Source organism: Thunnus thynnus, chromosome 20, assembly GCF_963924715.1.
Source record: "Thunnus thynnus chromosome 20, fThuThy2.1, whole genome shotgun sequence".
NCBI lineage: Eukaryota > Metazoa > Chordata > Actinopteri > Scombriformes > Scombridae > Thunnus > Thunnus thynnus.
The window spans coordinates 16,345,582-16,364,077 of record NC_089536.1 but is presented as its reverse complement, the minus strand read 5'-3'; the positions used below and the strand labels follow the sequence as shown (position 1 = coordinate 16,364,077).

The 18,496-nt window shown below is 38.6% G+C and overlaps 2 protein-coding genes across 2 annotated transcripts; one reads left to right on the top strand and one right to left on the bottom strand.

The window, feature by feature from the left end:
- Nucleotides 1-8,418: 8,418 nt before the first annotated feature.
- On the bottom strand, nt 8,419-10,248 carry LOC137172366 (tripartite motif-containing protein 16-like protein). Its single transcript, XM_067576754.1, has 5 exons — nt 10,157-10,248; nt 9,913-9,945; nt 9,714-9,776; nt 9,458-9,600; nt 8,419-9,373 (listed from the first exon to the last, which is right to left on the bottom strand). The coding sequence occupies exons 1-5, from the start codon at nt 10,206-10,208 to the stop codon at nt 8,945-8,947; spliced, it is 720 nt and encodes a 239-aa protein (XP_067432855.1). The 5' UTR covers nt 10,209-10,248; the 3' UTR covers nt 8,419-8,944.
- Nucleotides 10,249-12,592: 2,344 nt separating this feature from the next.
- Nucleotides 12,593-16,440, top strand: LOC137172453 (stonustoxin subunit beta-like). The gene is made up of 5 exons (XM_067576874.1): nt 12,593-12,744; nt 14,844-14,876; nt 15,020-15,082; nt 15,187-15,329; nt 15,664-16,440. The coding sequence occupies exons 1-5, from the start codon at nt 12,702-12,704 to the stop codon at nt 16,090-16,092; spliced, it is 711 nt and encodes a 236-aa protein (XP_067432975.1). The 5' UTR covers nt 12,593-12,701; the 3' UTR covers nt 16,093-16,440.
- The last annotated feature ends 2,056 nt before the right edge of the window (nt 16,441-18,496 follow it).

Here is an 18,496-nt window from a genome sequence, read left to right as displayed (position 1 = left end):
ATGAAAACCATTTTAAAGCTGTACCAGATATCCTCACCCAGTGCCTCAGTCTGTCTAACAGGATGCTGTGATCAATCATGTCAAAGGCTGCACTAAGGTCCAGGAGCACAAGGACTGAACACATGCCATCATCAGCAGCCATTAAAAGGTTGTTGGTAACCTTGAGCAGGGCAGTCTCAGTGCTGTGACACTTCCAGAAACCAGATTGAAACTAAAATTTTTGACATAAAAAGGTAACTTTGAAATTGGTCTATAGTTTTGAAGGGAGGGAGGGATCCAGCCCAGTTTTTTTCCCCGACAGTGGGTGCAGACAGTTGGAAGCAGTTTTAAAATAATCAGGGACACAACCATTAGAGAAGGAAAGGAAAAGGAGAAGGTGGCAAATATACAGTACACATACTGCATTGGGATATTGGTGATGCTTCACTTACATTGCTTCTCATTAGTCTTGTTAAGTTTTCTTCACTTTCTTACCATAAATCTTTCCTTTCACATTTTTTTGAGTTTGATCAAGACACTGTAGGCTGTTTTGTGGATGTTTTAAGTGACAGATGTTGGAGCTCTGGGTCACTCTTTTCATCTGCTCTCTGCTGGGTTGTATATAATTCCCCACTCCTTTACCATCCATATTCATGGCTGCTGTAGCCAATATTAAGACAGACATTTTATCAAGTTTGCAGATGATCTTGAATTTTCATATTCTCTTCCAGAAGGAGACTTGGCCATGGTTTTTGTGACTTTGTGTCATGGTGCAATAAATTTTACAGCCTGCTTCCAAATCCACTCTACAGTCTGATAAGGGAATTGAATTGGAGGGCAACTATAAATATGTGGGGACTTTTGCTAAAACTTCAGAGACAGTCACAGTGTAGTAGTTTCTGCTTTCCCAACAGAAAATAAAATCTTTTAACATCTGCTAAAACTTTGACCTTGTTTTACCAGATTTTATTGCCTTAGCTGTGCATATTGCACTTGTCGTAGGGAGCTTTGTGAGCAACCCAAGTATGATTACTGCTCACACACAAATAACTGAAATCTGTAAGGGTCATGTGTTGAAAGACGAACATCTTTTTGACTTACGGAGGAACTGATACTCTCTGGATAAGCTTCAGGGCTGAAGGACCAGTATCAATTATTCCTTCTGCAATTAGAAGGCTTAATTTAAATATAAAATTTAGCAGCAGTGTTTGTCCATCTACTGCAACAGCTTGTCACTTTGCATTAAAGACCGACCAATTATTTCACTGTCTGGTGAGCAATATAGGTATATCAGGTTGATTTGTATATTAATGTCTATTGCTTTTATAATGTTCTTTTTCTGTGCTTCAAGTCTGGTTTTATTTTTTGTTTTATTGTGTGGTGTCACTTAAATGCTTTAGAGAGAAATTCCACCTCATTAATTTAAGATTTTCTAATTGCACTTTTGTGTTTATAATTGATACAGATATCTTTACAACATCAGACCAGTCAGTCAGTCATCTGGAGCATGTGAGTGTTATAAAGATTTAAAATAGCACTCAATTTTTTATCTTCATTTAAATGTAATTCCAGTTTTCAATTAACTTACCATTTTTTGTCAAGCCTGTGCATCAAGATTTCAATAAAGACAATTATTTGTATATTTTTTTAAGATGAGAAAAAATAAAAATTTTAAAGAAGTGTAATTGTGATCAATTTTGTTCTGATGTGCCATGTATTCTAATATCAAAGAAAATACTACAATCAATTCCATTATTCACACATAATGTCAAAGAAATTCAAGGTTGAAATAAGCAAGCAAAGTTACTGCAGTCCCCAAGTCATCCTTACCTAATATATGATGCCATGGCACCATCTTGTGGAAATATAGCATTATTAAGTTCCATTTAACTTGAGGAAAATGCAAACACAAATATACTAAATATCAGACAAAAATGGTTATATATATATTCACATAATTATTAGTGACAGTTTGTTGATCTACAGGAGGATTTAGTTTACACTACAATCCACACAAGAACAGACAAAGTTTCACTTCAATAGCACATTATGTAAATTTCCTTGGCAACACTTTCCAATTCTGAAACTATAACACTAATTTTAGATGTGTTCAGAGGTTCAGAAGCCAAGTCAGACAGCTCATCTAAAGAAATAATGTGCCAATTTAACAACAAAGTCACCAAATTCAGATTTGTGCTTTTCCATTGTGGCATGACCACACAACATTCAAAGAACACTTTAGACAATCAGTTTATGTTCTCATCAAAAAGAAATAATGCACATATAGTATCACAAACTTACACATATTTCTTATGTATCTTTTTAGCATACAAAAGTACTACAAGTATTTAATGGACTCCGATACATGAACACAACAGTACCTCAATACTGAAAAGGTTGAATTCTAAAACCATTCACTTAAATAAAAGTTTATCTTCACATCAAAAAGTATTGATGCATGTATCACATACATGACTTACACATTCTCATCCATATGCTTGGAATACAGAAATACCTTGCACGGGCTATAGTATTCTAGTTACATAATGAAGCTAATCACTGATTATACAGCACATCATAAAAACAAAACAAGAACGAATAAATTTTCACAAACAATTAGCAGATTTTCTGCACAGGTTCATTTACAAATTGCACACAACAGGTGACTAAACAACCAATAATTGATAACTGGAGACATTCCAAATTATTCAAAGCCTGGTTATACTCTGTCCCTGCAACTCTGTTTACAGCAGCAACAACACAACAGCTTCAGTGTGCAGGCAAACATCTCACAGTGCAAAATATGACCTCCGTAACATCAACAACTACGAGGGCCAAGCGAGAAGTTGCATACACACAGAAAACATGCGGACACATAATATATCATATCATAATGTCCCACTGCGCTTGTTGCATACTTATTCTGTTAGCACACAGAACTCATCTCATCACTCCACCACTGCTACATAACTGACTACTCTCACAAAAACACAGTAAACATTGAATAATAATAATAATAATAATAATAATAATAATAATAATAATAATATCAGCTCATCTAAATGATGTAGCTAACTTTCAATTATTTATTGTGGCCAGAGTGTGATAGGCTTCACTCCAGAGTTTCTTTTTCCAGAGACCTGTCCATTCTTAGATTTGTAGACTAATAACAGTGACCACATAAAGTGCATTCAGGAAGTATTCAGACCCCTTTTTCACAGATTGTTATGTTGCAGCCTTATGCTAAAATCATTTAAATTCATTTTTCCCTCATCAATCTACACTCAATACCCCATAATGACAAAGCAAAAACAATTTTAGAATTTTTTGCAAATTAATTGAAAAGAAAAAACTGAAATATTACATTGAAATAAGTATCCAGACCCTTTGCTATGACACTTGAAATTTAGCTCAAGTGCCTTTTCTCTGGATCATCTTTGAGATGTTTCTACACCTTGATTGGATTCCACCTGTCATAAATTCAAGTTTTTGGGCATGATTTGGAAATGAACACACCTGTCTATATAGAGTCTCACAGCTGACAATGCATATCAGAACAAAAATCAAGCCATGAGGTCAAAAGAACTTCCTGCAGAGCTCATAGACAGGATTGTGTCAAGGCACAGATCTGAGGGAGGCTACAAAAAATTCTCATTGAAGGTTCCCAGTGGCCTCCATAATTCTTAAATGGAAGAAGTTTGGAACAACCAGGGCTCTCCCCAGTGCTGGCCACCTGGCCAAGCTGAGCAATTGGGGGAGAAGGGCATTGGTAAGCCAGAGTGACCAAGAACCCGATGGTCACTCTGGCTCAGCTCCAGAGATCCTGTGTGGAGATGGGAGAAACTTCCAGAAGGACAGCCATCACTGCAACACTCCACCAATCTGGGCTTTATGGCAGAGTATCCAGACGGTAGTCTCCTCTCAGTGAAAGACACAGGAAAACTTGCTTGAAGTTTGTATAAAAGCACCTAAAGGACTCTCAGACTGTGAGAAACAAGATTCTCGGATCTGATGAAACCAAGATTGAACTGTTTGGCTGCAATTCTAAGTGTCATGTCCGGAGGAAACCAGGCACCGCTCATCACCTGCCCAATACCATCATCTGATCCCAACAGTGAAGCATGGTGGTGACAGCATCATTCTGTGGGGGACTGGGGGACTGATCAGGGTTGAGGGAAAGCTGAACAGAGCTTGATGAAAACTTGGCCCAGAGTGCTCAGGACCTCAGGCTGGGCCAAAGGTTGACCTTCCAACAGGACAGTGACCCTAAGCACACAGCCAAGACAATGGAGGAGTGGTTTAGGGATATCTCTGAATGTCCTTGAGCAGCCCAGCCAGAGCCCTGACTTGAACCCAATCAAACATCTTTGGAGAGACCTGAAAATGGCTGTCCACTGACCTCCCCATCCACCCTGACAGAGCTTAAGAGGATCTGCAGAGATAGGAGAAACTTCCAGAGACCTGTCCACTCAGATTTGCAGGTGGGGCAGAAAATCCCCAAATCCGGGTTTGCAAAGCTTGTCGCATCATACCCAAGAAGACTCAAGGCTGTAATCGCTGCCAAAGGTGCTTCAACTAAGTACTGAGTAAAGGGTCTGAATACTTATATCAATGTGATATCAGTTTTTCCTTTTTAATAAATTTGCAAAAATGTATAAAATCCTGTTTTCACTTTGTCGTTATGGGGTATTGAGTCTGGAAAAAAATGAATTCAAATGATTTTAGCATAAGGCTGCAACATAACACAATGTGAAAAAAATGAAGGCGTCTGAATACTTTCCGAATGCACTGCATTTATTTCATTTTTGACCACTGTCACAAATGCATGTGACAAAGAGGGGACAATTGTTCATTTTATTGGAAAATAAAAACAACATAACTATTTACAAAAGGCACAAGGTGTGGAGAATAATTGCATCAGTAGTGAATGGAATGTGTGGATGAGTGAGGTGTGTGTGCTACTGTTGAATGCAGGAAAAAAAGCCAAAACAAACTCAAAACCAGAGGAGATGTGGAGTCTAGAGGAGAGAGACAATGAGATCAGACTGGTATTTATAGCCTTGGTGGGGCCTACCCAGGTGTCACTGCATTACCTTAACAACCCACCCTGACTGCCAGCTCCTGCAGGAAGTGGCCAAACAACCACTGCAGGCAGAAAAGTAACACCCCCCTCCATAAGAACGGGGTTCTGCTGAGAACCTAGTATTACACAATTGTTATTAACACCAACGTTTTAATTTAGGCAGGATTGTGGTCAGTGAGGACAATCAGTGAAGATACCCCAGAGCCAACAGACATTGAAATGCTGCAGATCCCAAACAAGCGCCAAGGCCTCCTTTTCGATTACTGAGCAATTGTACTGGTGCCTGTTAAATTTTCAGGAGAAGAAACCCACAGGGCAGTCTACCCCCTCTGCATTATCCTGCAACAGCACCAGCACCCACATAGCTGGCATCTATGTGAAGTTTAAAGGGCTGATCTAATCATGGTGCTGCCAACATTGTAGCTGAACACAGCAATGCTTTTACACTGAAATGCATCCTGACAATGTGGATACCAAATATACTTGGCTTTGGCTCTTAGCAGGTCAGTCGGTGCAACCACAGATGACAAGATCTTACAAAAACTGCGGTAGTAGCATACCATTCCTAGGAAACACATCAGCTCTTTCTTGGTTGTGGGTGGAGGGAACTGTTGCGCAGCCATAACTTTGGCCTGCCCTGGGCGAACTTGGCCTTGACCCATCACCTTCCCATAGTAGGTCACAGTGGCAAACTCACATTTGGTGAGATTGATTGTCAAGTGCACTCAGACCAATCTAAAGTAGACACTATGAGTCCCATAGGGGGACCCACCACTAAGCCTAACAGGGGAAGAGGTACTCTTGCTCAGACGGACAACAAAATACCCAGGTAGGGCCCACACAAAGCCCCAGTCAAGTCCAATCAAGTACACAACTTACAAAACAAAAAGGAGAGCAAATACCAAACCTACAACCTAGCTGGCACTAACAGCAACCTGACATTTACCCTCCCAAAATGGTTGGTGAATAACCAAAAAACAGCCCCACTTACGGTTATGTCCAAACAATGAATCAGTCTACACTCCTACCAGACAAATCAAAAAGGTAGCCATCATGTCTGCCACAGGAGGTAGCGACACACCAGCCTAGTCAATTTACCAGTACAGGCTAAATAACGCTCAAGCTAATTTACTCCTAGTATTGGTCAGACGAGCCCCCACTTGTCAGAAACCGGCTCAATGCATGTGACAAAGAAGGGAGACAAGTCAAGTTAAAGTGCCAATTGGTTGTTTTATTAGAAAATAAAACAGCATGACTATTTACAAAAAGACATGAGGTGTGGAGAGTAACTGCATCAGTGGTGAATGGAATGTGTGGATGAGTGAGGTGTGTATGCTACTGTTGGATGCAGGAAAAAAATTGCCAAAAGCAGGAGAGATGGGAAGGGGGAGCGAGAGAGAGCAAGACAATGAGATCAGACTGGTATTTATAGCTTTGGTGGGGCCTACCCAGGTGTCACTGCATTATCTTAACAACCCACCCTGACTGTGGCCAATCAAACCACTACAGGCAGAAAGGGAGGGATCGTAACACCACACAAACAGCCATTACAATACAGAGGGGCACTGTTTAACTCAGTAAAGTCAGTTGAAACTTGGGAAGCCATGGACACAACATCAAAATAAGAAGCATCTGTTATGTGTCAAAGAAGATTATTAAATTTTTTTTATTAAAATGAGTCCTGGCTTGTCTTTGTTCCAGAGAGGAAACTCAGTTTTTAGGGGTTCCAGGTTTGCTGCCAGAGGGAAAACATTGTCATACTGATGACAGTCACTGAGGGGAGACAAAAGCAAAGTTTTCTCACTCAGAGGATGAGTGTAGCTCAGAAAACACTGTTGGAGAAGGGGCTCTCAACTTGCATTCTCAGTCCTGCAACCAGCAATAAGTAAATAGATGACATTTTTTTAAGGAAGTCACATTATGAATCATGGTATTGGGAAAAATATTATTTTCTACTATTTTCTCTGTTTTGTAAAATATGAAAATGCTTTAAAGCTTATGCTTAAACTGAACCTTCCAATCGGTTACATTTTTTTTTCTAAACGCTCAAAAGATGTGATAAAACATCATAAACACTAGTATGATTTTTGAAAAGACATACAGCACAGAAATTGTACTTGAGTACAAGGATGAAAATAAAAATAATTTGTCTGGACAGTTAACTGTCTTCTTCAATCTTCTTTGTGTTGTGTGTCCAAATGTATGCACTGCATGTTTGCTACTCTTAATTACTTTTAATGTGCATTTGATTATATTAATGTATGTAATTGCGGCAGAATGCACCAAGTTTAACTTCACGATGGTTGCCATCATGACACGTTGTAACATCTACAGTCTTGTGTCCTGTGGAAGTGCTTTTGACTAAGACAGCTTACCTGCTCATCCAGTGTGTTGCCCAGTTGTGTTGAATAACAAATGTACTGGAAAATATATATATTCTTGTATGCATATTGCAATTATTATTTACTCTTATTACTTCTGTCTCCTCACCTCAACTGAATCTTTAAGCTTTGTGCCAACTGATCTTTCTCAGCAATCTGATATTAAGAGAAACTTACTCAGTGTCAGTCTTTGTAATTAAGTTATTAAGTTATAAAGTTAGCACTGAGTTTAGTCATGAATCTGCTGGCCTATATTTCTTCAACTCCTCTCCTCCACCCGTGCTCCCTTATTGGCCCCATTGGTGTGCTCACATGCAATCCTGTTTATTGCTTCCCAGGATCTGCTTTCATGTCACCAGCTTAATCCTCTGGCTCCCTTGCTCAGTGTTAACAGGGCAAGGTGAGGAATGAAAGATCCAGAGCAGCTGAAGGTATGGTTGAGTGTGAATGCTTCACTTGACATTGATGGATTAATGTTCCTATGCTGTAAGCTCATATTTATACATCATGACTTATCACCTGGGGATAACACAAAGCAATGCAGCTCTGCAAAAAAAGGTTTGTTTGTCCTCATTTAAATATATTTAGCATGAGAACTAGACTGACTGTTGATCAATAGGAAGCTCTTTCTGCTTCTTTTAAAGCAAATATCTCCTCTTTTCTTAAATACTGTAGCTTCCTAAAGGCCAGATCTAGTATTTAAGACTCTCAGTGTGATGGGTTTTTGATATATTTGGGATGTTGCAACTGCAGTTCCCAATTCTCTCAGCACTGTTGAAAGTTTACAGATGTTGAAGTACCCTGAATTTCAAGGTGCATGTGCTGATTTGCATGCATATTTATCTGTATACAAAAGTGAAATATGAATAAAACTGATTGCAGTTAGGTTCTGACAGGCGTGCAAATAAAATCAGTTTTAATTTTGAAATGATTAATGTATACAACAGAAGTAGTTAGAAATGAATGGTACAGCGCACGGACTCAAAATGATATAACAATGATACATTTAATCTTATATCCTTTATTACTTTATCAACTTTACTGTTAAAGAGAACAATGCAAGACAGTTGACATCTTGTGTGACTAAAGTATTAACTTCTGTTCAACGTCTTCAAATCTTTTTGAACTCATAGTATTCAGTGCAGGGGAGTAAAACTTCAATATGTATTTTATTTTAATGAAGTCACATAAAATCATGTTTTTGATATGAAAAGTGCAGAATATACCTACAATATGGCACTATAATATACACAATACTACAAAAATATATATTTATATATCACACCACTAAACAGTATTTGACATTTTGACACAATGAACACATGTTATGCCTACACACTTACACAAATAGCTGCTTCTTGATAAATATCTGTTTCTATATACATAGTTTTTGCGTAAAAGTACTATGTCATTTTTCTCTTGATTTATCCTCAAATATTTGTATCGTACATGACATTCAAATGGAAATGTAAGAATAATTGAAATGGAAAATGAACATTCTTTACTCCTCTTGCTTAAGTAACACGCATGATGACTTCTGTCCCACCCAGAAACCCGGCATCATTTTCTCCTCGAAGGAGCTCTTAAATTGCTGAAGCAGTCGGATCTTCTTCATGTATTTGCCCCCCTCTTCCTCCTTCACTTCTTCAATTGCATAAAAATTGATGACACCAGCTGGATGGTCAAGATACACTCCAATGGTGGTGTATTGAGGAATATCCCGGATTTCAGTGTTAATACCATTGAACCACAGCTGGTAGTGGGATCCACCCCAACCAAGAGCCCAGGACTGTTCATTTTCTCCCAGCCCGCAGGGTCCGTCGCTTCCCCTTCTTCCTGCCCCTTCATTGGTGACTCCGACGACCACCCATCCTGAATATTTTATTTCCCAGTAAGCTCGGAAGCCCAAAATGCCTTCTTTGCAAAGCACCTTAAAGTGTGAAAGGATACAATCAGCTGAGCATTAGAAATGTATGGTAACATCTAGACTTGTGATTACAGTTCAAAAACATACCTGAGGAACATGCTCATATCTCTCTGGTCTATCCAGGACAGGACACGTGACATCATCAGTCATGCGTGACACCTTGGATCCACCATCTGTGATCCATAGCATCTTATTGGCTGTCTTTTCATCCAGGGAAAGGTTGATCCAGTCTGTTGGATGAGGGGAAATTTACAGGTTATGACACGCAGAAACTGCAGGATTAAAAGACGGGGGGAAAAAGTAAGGCACAATCATAGAAGCCAATCTAGACAATTGTTCTTACATTTCAGAAGATCAGCTCTGCATGTCGGTTCAGGGATGTTGGGTTCGTAGTCTGGGATCTTTTCTGAGTGAGGAGAAAAGTCACATTAAAGTGGGTATATGAGAGTGATTTTAAGGTGATAACAAGCAATAGATGGTAGTTTAGTAAGTTAATAGTTTAAAACAGTGAAAGTATATTTTCTATGGTTTTCAAAACTCACCTGTAGGAGAAGCCACATCTTTGGATTTTTTTCCTGTAAATTTAAAACAAGCATGACTGCTGGTTGTTGGATACTTTTCTTTCTTTTAGATTCAATCAAAGAAACCTTCATACTAACAATAAGCACAATCTGCTCAGACAAAACTGTCAAAATCAACCAATTTGAACTCCTGAATGATGATTTTGTAGTTTCTTAATTATCTGATACTGTGATCTACTGAAGGCTATAAAGGGAATTCACTCACCAGCTCTGCCGTCCGCAAGCATGATTCTTGCACTGGGAGCACTGGTTGGCATCTTTAACGCTTCTGGTTGTACTGAGGTTTCTTGAATGTTGTTGTCTGTCAGCAGCGTACTGCTGCGATGATGCAAACTGCTTCTTTATATACCCCCCGAGAAAGGGTTATTAAAGGTTTTGGGTGGCCCCCTGGGCTTCCTAAGAGAAATTTTGGTAAGGTATGTAGAGATAATGAGCTCACTAATGGGCGTGCCACAGCGCCTGCCAAACCAGGATACTCACGTCAGTGCCAACACCTGAACCGTTGACCCATATTTATCTGAGTAGCTCTGAATTTGCTTTCACAATTACCCTGTCATCTCTTCGAAATCACACATACACACATCTTGGACATTGATATCTGCTAAGGACATCCTGTACAGAACAGAGGCACGAGGTGAGAGTAGATGAGTATAGATTTACTGCACATTGAGACCTTTTAGAGATGGTGATGGAGACAAGAGAGACATGGCTGAGTTTCATTTGGAGTAGAGCTCATCAATATTGTGCTCTCTTAAAGAAGACCACAGATATAATTCTTTAAAGGCAGTTTTTATGACGCAACTGATCTTTATTTGTGGTAGATTTTGAATCCTTTGGGGGATGTCTTTGGAACAGTAAGGGGTTGAAATTTATGATATTTGATATGATGATATTTTTACTTACACTTAAAACTTTTAAATCTGTTTAACCCATCCAGTAAAAAGATATTTCCACCTTAATGCAAGATATTCAGGCCAACAGAAAAAAAAAGGCCATGACCTTGAGTGTCCTCAACAGCTCAGTATTTTGGCAGAGATCACTTGTCTGTCAGCACTGTTATAAAAGCTGGGTGCCTCTGGTTTGTGATCGTTCTATGAGAGGAGAATTAGAGGAGCTCAGATAGGTACACATGCAAACTATGTTATCCACACTTCCCTCTGCTTTATTTTCAATAAAGCCCTTTGGGCAGTCTGGAACAGTTCCAACACTATAGCGTGTACTGTTTAGTATGTCAGTTGCTCTGCAATCAGTGCCCCTGTCAGTCATCTGCTTGGACAGGCAGGAACACAAGAAGGACGAGACAGCCTTGACTAGAGGTTTGGCAGGATGCCGGAACAGTAAACACTTCAGACACGCTGCACCACAATGGTGAGCATATCAGAAGAGAGGGTTTATGATCAGTGAGATGTTTTTTTTTTTACTCAAAGTCATGTGCATTAAAGCATTTGTGATGGTAAATGGTTGATGTGATAATGCAGGTCAAGAGCATGGCTAAGTCTGGCACAATGAACCGAGGAACCCCCCAAATCAGCTGACTCATAGTCAGGTATTTAGGTTATAATGTGCTGTACTGTACTTGGATTTTGTTTGTTGTAGACCTTCAGTGTCTTTTTCAGTGTATTGGTATCCGTGGTTTTTTAATATTATGTATTTAATTTGCTTGCTAAAAGATAAATTGATATAATATTATGATGTTAATGTCCTGTTTGTACCATGCTTTTTTATCACTAAATTGTATGTAAACAAATACGTACTATAAATTATTCTTTTATGTATTTATTTTTAAATGCAAATTAAGGGAATATGTTTAAATTACTCTCTTTTAAAATGTATGTATATGGAGATTGTGATCACTTGAGTAATAAAACAATAATTTAAAAAGTTTTATTTCTTGTTTTTTGATTAATGAAACAAGAAAAATGTTTTTATTGTACCGTGTTTCTATATAATTAAGTTAAACTTCTAATAAAACGTAAATGTATGCACTTAATTTAACTTAATATATTTATACAGTCAATGAAAGGCTGACACAAATCAGGATGTCAGTACATTCGTAAACACATTCTGATTTCCTCAATGTAAGAATAGGAGAGTGAGGTAAATGCAGGCTTTATAAATGTTGCAGCAAGAGAAATATTGACACGTTATCGTATCACATCATTCCTGTAATATAGAGCCTATATGTTTTCTTTTCACACATTTAAACCGTGAATACAGTTACATAGGGTTCATACTTTCTCAATATGTTGTTCATTTGCACCTGTTGGACCTCACACTGCTTGAAGTCTAACACCAGACAATCTCCTGCACAGATTGAAATATTTGCAGCTACAAGCTCAGAATTCATATGCATATGTGTGTGTGTGTTTGCATACACCAACCATCCTATCTATCATCAATGCTGTCAGTGTGCAATGTGATGAGATCAGTGATGTTCTGTAGAGAGGGAGGGCAGGCTTTACTGGGTACTAGGTGGTGTCCTCCAGACATCGGAGCAGTCATCTAACCTTTTTAAGGAAAAACATGCATACACAGCTCCAATCACAAGCCTCTTGCCACCCACCCTTCCTATTGGAAAATTTTATCTCACACACACATCCACGCCACTGGCTATGATTCTTTCACTTCTTCTGTCCTAGTTTAAAGGTATATAAGAGTGGCATTAAGCTGTCACACAGTATAGCCAACAGCAACTGATCACACTCAGAGAGACCAGTGACATCAGGCTAAGGCAGGCTCACTGTATCAAGATGCCCACCACCACCAGAATCATTTCTGATGCCCAGAAGTCAGGTAAAGGTGAACTTAATTTTCCCTATTTTCACACAATTTCAAATTGGTTTAAAGCTTAAATACAGAACATAGAATTTAACACTTTCCTAGATTTATCTAATTTCTAGATCTAGATCTTAAAAATATTGCCGCATTTATTAGTTGTTGCATTTAATACAGAAATCATCATCAACAAAGATTTAAATGCACTGATTTAATAACCTCAGCCTGTGTCTGCAACACTGAGGCTTTTTATTATCCTCTGAGGCGAATCCTGAGTGAATGGGTCAATAGAGTTTATGTCTGTGTCAAAAACGCAATATTTCAGCAACTGATTTCATGCTTGTGGTTATGAGGGGGCGTATAATGGTTTTACAGCCAGCCTGGGAGCAAGGGTCCACAAGTGTCAACATCATCTGCATTAAAAAAGGTTTAACATGCTGTATGTATTTAACATGATATACTGTGTGTATACAGCATAATAACAGTCTTGGAAATGGGTGATATTCAGTAGGATTGTAGCTGGGGTATTCAATCTAATCCAGTCTGAACTCATTGATGTCAGCCTCTACAGACTGTATTATCATGACAACAGCAAGAAGGGAAGACAGCAGGAAAACATAACTTGCAAAGGTCTACACTTGTACAACTACGTTGCTGTTGCTGTTGCTGTTGTTTGAAACAGATTTGCAGAAAAAATGTTGACTTTTTAATGATAGGAATAGAGCATCTTGCCTACGTGAAACAGACGGTAGTATCAATAAAAAAAAATGTATTTCTTTACACACTTGAAGTCAAATCAGATGCAGCGAGGAGTTAATCACCAATAATCAAAAACATTCAGTCAAATCCTGTTACAGCCAGGCTAACAAGCCCCGTTCAGGTTGCCACAGTGTTTTGTATGGTGTCATGTTGTAATGAGGCCAAACAAAGCAGTTATTTTCATCACCTTGTGCTATATCCAGACATGTGGCTTAAAATCCTTGCATGGTCTCTCTCAGCCTCCAGTCAACAGAGAGATAAATATCAGCTCATTTAGACGTGACACGCATACTGCATGGTGTAAAAATAACCATTAAGTTTGAAAAATGTGGATAATGATGACAAGTAGATTTACATGCAGCGAGAGAGAGCAGCCTCACCTTGAACTCTTTGTCTTCACACATGCCATACAGAACCTGTGCTTTAAGTCATTTTCATGAAATTCATGAATTTTACACATTTTTCTGTTTGCCAAGAGTTCATGAATGTTCCGAGATGATTTATATGTGTGAATGAAACGGATAGCTTGTTTCTGGAAGTGTTTCTTGTTGATATAAATAAAACACATTAGTGGAAGCTGACATTTTAATGCTGTGGGGATTAAGTGTCTCCTCTTCTTGATCTCCGTCCTTGACGTCCTTAACAAAAACTCAATGCCTGTTATGTAGCTGTAATTTATTGGTCATTACTTTAAAGAAAGATTGTTACTTATAATGAAGCTTAATTTGAAACCTAATGTCTGGCAGACTTCTAATTATTTTCTATGTGTGTTATAATCAGCTGCCCTACATTATTAATTTATGGATAATCGATGTTTTGCTTGTAAGTTAAGTTTATAAGAGTAAGTTATATATATTACAACTTAATAACTTCACATAAACTCTTTTGCAATACAACTTCTTTTTATTTGAGATCAAAAGTAAAATGCAGTTTGTCACTTTGACTTGACTTTCCCCAACTCTTCTGCTTGAGCATTATTCACATCAATAAACAGATATTGGCTCTACATCCCCCACTTATCTGATTTGTAGAAGCAAATCATGTCCTATCTGATAAAGTCTTTTGAGCTCTCTGCTCGAGTGTGACTGAAGCCAAAGCTGCAGCATATGAGATGTCTTGGTAATTCCAACCGTCTGGCATGAATCAACCTCTGGCTCCAGAAAGCATGCAGTTGCTGATGGGATGATCTGACAGAGGCAGATGGTTTTCTAAGTATACACTGTTTTGTCGCGCCTCACTTCATCACCTGTTGAGACACACCTTACACATACTGTTGCTTATAGTGTTTAGAACAGCCAAATACAGGTTGCTCTGGTGAAAAAACACTTTTGTTTTTTCTGTTCTTTTTTTTTTTGCAGCAAAAAAACTCAAAGCTGGAAACACACCCACAGGTAAGCCGCTCGCCTTATCACAGGCTTGACTGCAGTGTTTGATTTTTAAATGTTTTTTAAATGTGGATATGAAGATCCACCTAAATTATGGCTCTCCTGACCTTTTCTTGATTTGACTGATGTTCTGTCACTTGTGTCCTCAGAGAAGACCCCAGCCTATGACTCAAATATCCCTGAACCCAAATGCAGAGCTGATCTCATCAAATGTAGGAACAATTTTTTTACCTGTTTTTTAATCCTTTCACAAGTTGGTGCAAAAACATTTTAGATTTTTTTGTTTGTTAAATAATAGTTTATTCCTGTTTTTCAGACTGGATCAACCTTTCCCTTGATGACAAAACAGCCAATAAGAGGCTGTGGATAACAGAGAGTGGTAGTAAGGTGGCCCGTATGACTGATGAGCTCACGTGTCCCGTCTTGGATAGACCAGAAAGATATGAGTATTCTCCACAGGTACATATGTCAAATGAATATACAGTATATAAATGGACTTTCTTTTGATTCACTGTGCTCAAGACAGATGTTGAAAAATGAGATGATAGAGCCATAAACTTGTCATCACCATGCCACAGCAAGGGGTTGATATGACTGTAAAACAGAGGCAACACTATGATGGACCAGAGGTCTGTCCCCTGTGTTTATTTAAATCCTAAGCCAAGTGGTTTGGCGTTGCAAGTGGGAGAAAGCGAGGCTGCTCTAAATTCTTCACAGTGGCAGCTGTAATAAATCACAGGTTATGTTCGATTAACTCTAAATTAGCCTGTCATTTCCATCCACGTTCCGCAAGGTTCTTTGCAAGGAAGGCATCCTGGGCTTCCGAGGCTACTGGGAAGTGGAGTTTTCAGGATGGGTCGTGGTCGGAGTCGCATACGAAAGAGCAGGAAGGAGGAACAGAGATGGATCTTGCGGCCTGGGAGAGAATGAGGAATCCTGGGGTCTCGGCTGGAGTGGTTCAAGTTATCATGCCTGGCACAATGGCCAGAGTTTTGAGATCACAGGGATTCCTAAGTCCTCTATAATGGGCATATACCTTGACCAACCGGCCGGTATCCTCAATTTCTATGCTGTGGAGGAGGTGAAGGAGGGAGAGGAGGGCACAGGAGGAAAGGAAGTTAAATGTTTGCAGCAGATTAAGAGTTCGTTTAAAGAGAAAATGATTCCAGGTTTCTGGATGGGGACACAGTCCCACTGTTTGATCCTAAAGAAGGAGGAATAAAGGACTCATATTATAGCTAACATCAGTGATCATGAGCTGAACTCTGTTTTATTAAAGCTACAACTGTAACAGCTTTAAACACAATATGACTGGACAACACAAGCACAGTTATGTTAACATTAGTCTTCCATGTCATATAGTACAGTGTACTTTAGATATATTCCTTAAATGCAGTATATAGTTTAGTGCATTTCAAAGGGAACAAAGTATAGTCAGATATGGATTAATCTTTGACCTTCCAGTTTTTTTGACTCTCTGGTTTGTACTGTTATATTTATATGTATTCTATATTTTTATTAAATGTATATGGTTATGTTTAGTATGAATGTATGCAGAATGTTAAATATGCAAAAGTTTAAAATAATAAAGAACTGAATAAGTGACATTGTGTCCATTGTGTCCTGACTTTTTTATTTTTATTTTATTTATTTATTTGCACAGTAAAACAAAGCAGCAGAAACAGAACAACAACAGAGAAGAAGCAAATTGTGCAGGTGAGATTTAGAAAACCCCTAGAGGCTTATAGAAGGAATCTCACCTCAGTATGCATTATAAGCAAATACCAAAATCATGTAATCCACAAAAATAAGCAAAGACATAAAATAAATAAAATAATGTAATGAGGGGGTGTGTGTTTTGGCGTATGTGTGAATGTGTGTGTATATGTGAGTGTGTGAGCATGCATTGGAGTGTGTGTGCACACATACTGAGGCTCACTTGTGTTAAGTCAACTCCTTACGAAAGAGAGAGAGAGAGAAAGGCCAATTATAGTTTGGTTCATCAGACAGATCCTAAGCTTATATTAGGGTTGTGCCCGAATACACATACATTATTCGGCAAAGCACAAATGGTGGGTTTTTTTTATGAATATTTGTTTAATACAAATATTTTTAAAATTATTTGTTTTCAGGAAGAAAAAAGACCCCCATCAAATACCAGCGTGCAGGTTGGTTACATATTATCTCAGTTTCTCTCCTCTGCTCTGCTGTTATGTCTATCAGCAGGTCTCAACGAGGGTAGTCACATCCATCTGCTACATGACACACATTTCCTTATTCGGACATCACTCCTGGTGTGAGGGCGTTCCCCAAAGATAAAGCTGAGCTACTGACACACGCTAAGATCTCTCAAGGGACTCTCCATAGCCTGTTGTTCCCCTTCTCCTTTCCACAAAGTTAGGTTGTAATAAATAGGCAATAAATGAAAAGTGCAAAGCAAGAATTGCCTTTGAAGTTGTTACACACTGTGCTGTCTTTGTGTTATGGGTGTGTAAATAGGTAGAGGTCTGTCTGCAATGAGGCAATGAGTAAAGTTTTAGCTCAGTAGTCCTCTATGATCTGGGAGACTTCAGTTCGAGACCTGGTGTAGGGACCTCCTTCATAAGGTAGTTTATTCATGAGCACTTATTGTAACACTTTAATTTCTAAAATTAAAAGCATATCAAAAACAAAAACAGCATTTTTAAGTCTCTTTCCAGTTTTATTCAAATACAAATACAAATAATTTTGCTGCCTCAACAAATACAGATACAAATACAAATACTGGGCCCTCTGCACATACCTAGCTTATATTTGAAATTCTTGAGAGACGTAGACTGAAATGCAATTTGAATATAACTGTTCCACAGCGTAGAGCCCCTATATATAATGGAGAATCTGAATATTAGCATAAGAGACTTGCAAAACAATAAATATAGCGGTGCTGCACATTAACTGATTTAATTACTTTAATCAGCTGACTGAAGTCATTGTTAATAGGTTAAACAGGTGTTTGACTTGATGTATAAGCTTTCTCTCTAATTCCCTTAAGGTGGGCTCTTAGCATGACATGCCTTTCATAGTAGGTGCATTATTGTAATTGACAGAAACAAACACACTAAACCCCACTAATGTACTGAATGTGCATATTGGCCCCTCCAAAGGTTACCAGTGTTGTGATGGTGCAATATATGGAATCCTATATATTAGACAATGCAAATATCAGTGCTCTTGATGCAAGACTTGGTAATACTTTCACATCCATGAGGATGGGTGTAAAATTAACGGACCATAAATCATTATCTATTCTATAGTTTAACATCTTATTTTTTGGTTTGACTGAGGTGTCTGAGGTGTTTATGTAGTTCTGCTTCCTCACTTGCGTTGACAACACTGACATGACCACTTTCTGTATCTCACTGTCAGTAGTGTTTAAAACCATCTTCTTCCTTTTCAGAGCAGACTCATAGAGTTTCAGGAGTGTCAAATGTCTGTGTTAGCCTCACTTATATCTATATGTCACAGTCAAGTGTATACACCCATTTGACCCCCCACGGAGAACGCGTTCCACTGACCTCAACACCTCCTTCAGACACCCCTAAAGCCCCCTGCCTCATCTTCACCGAGGGTATAAAAGTCAAGTCGAA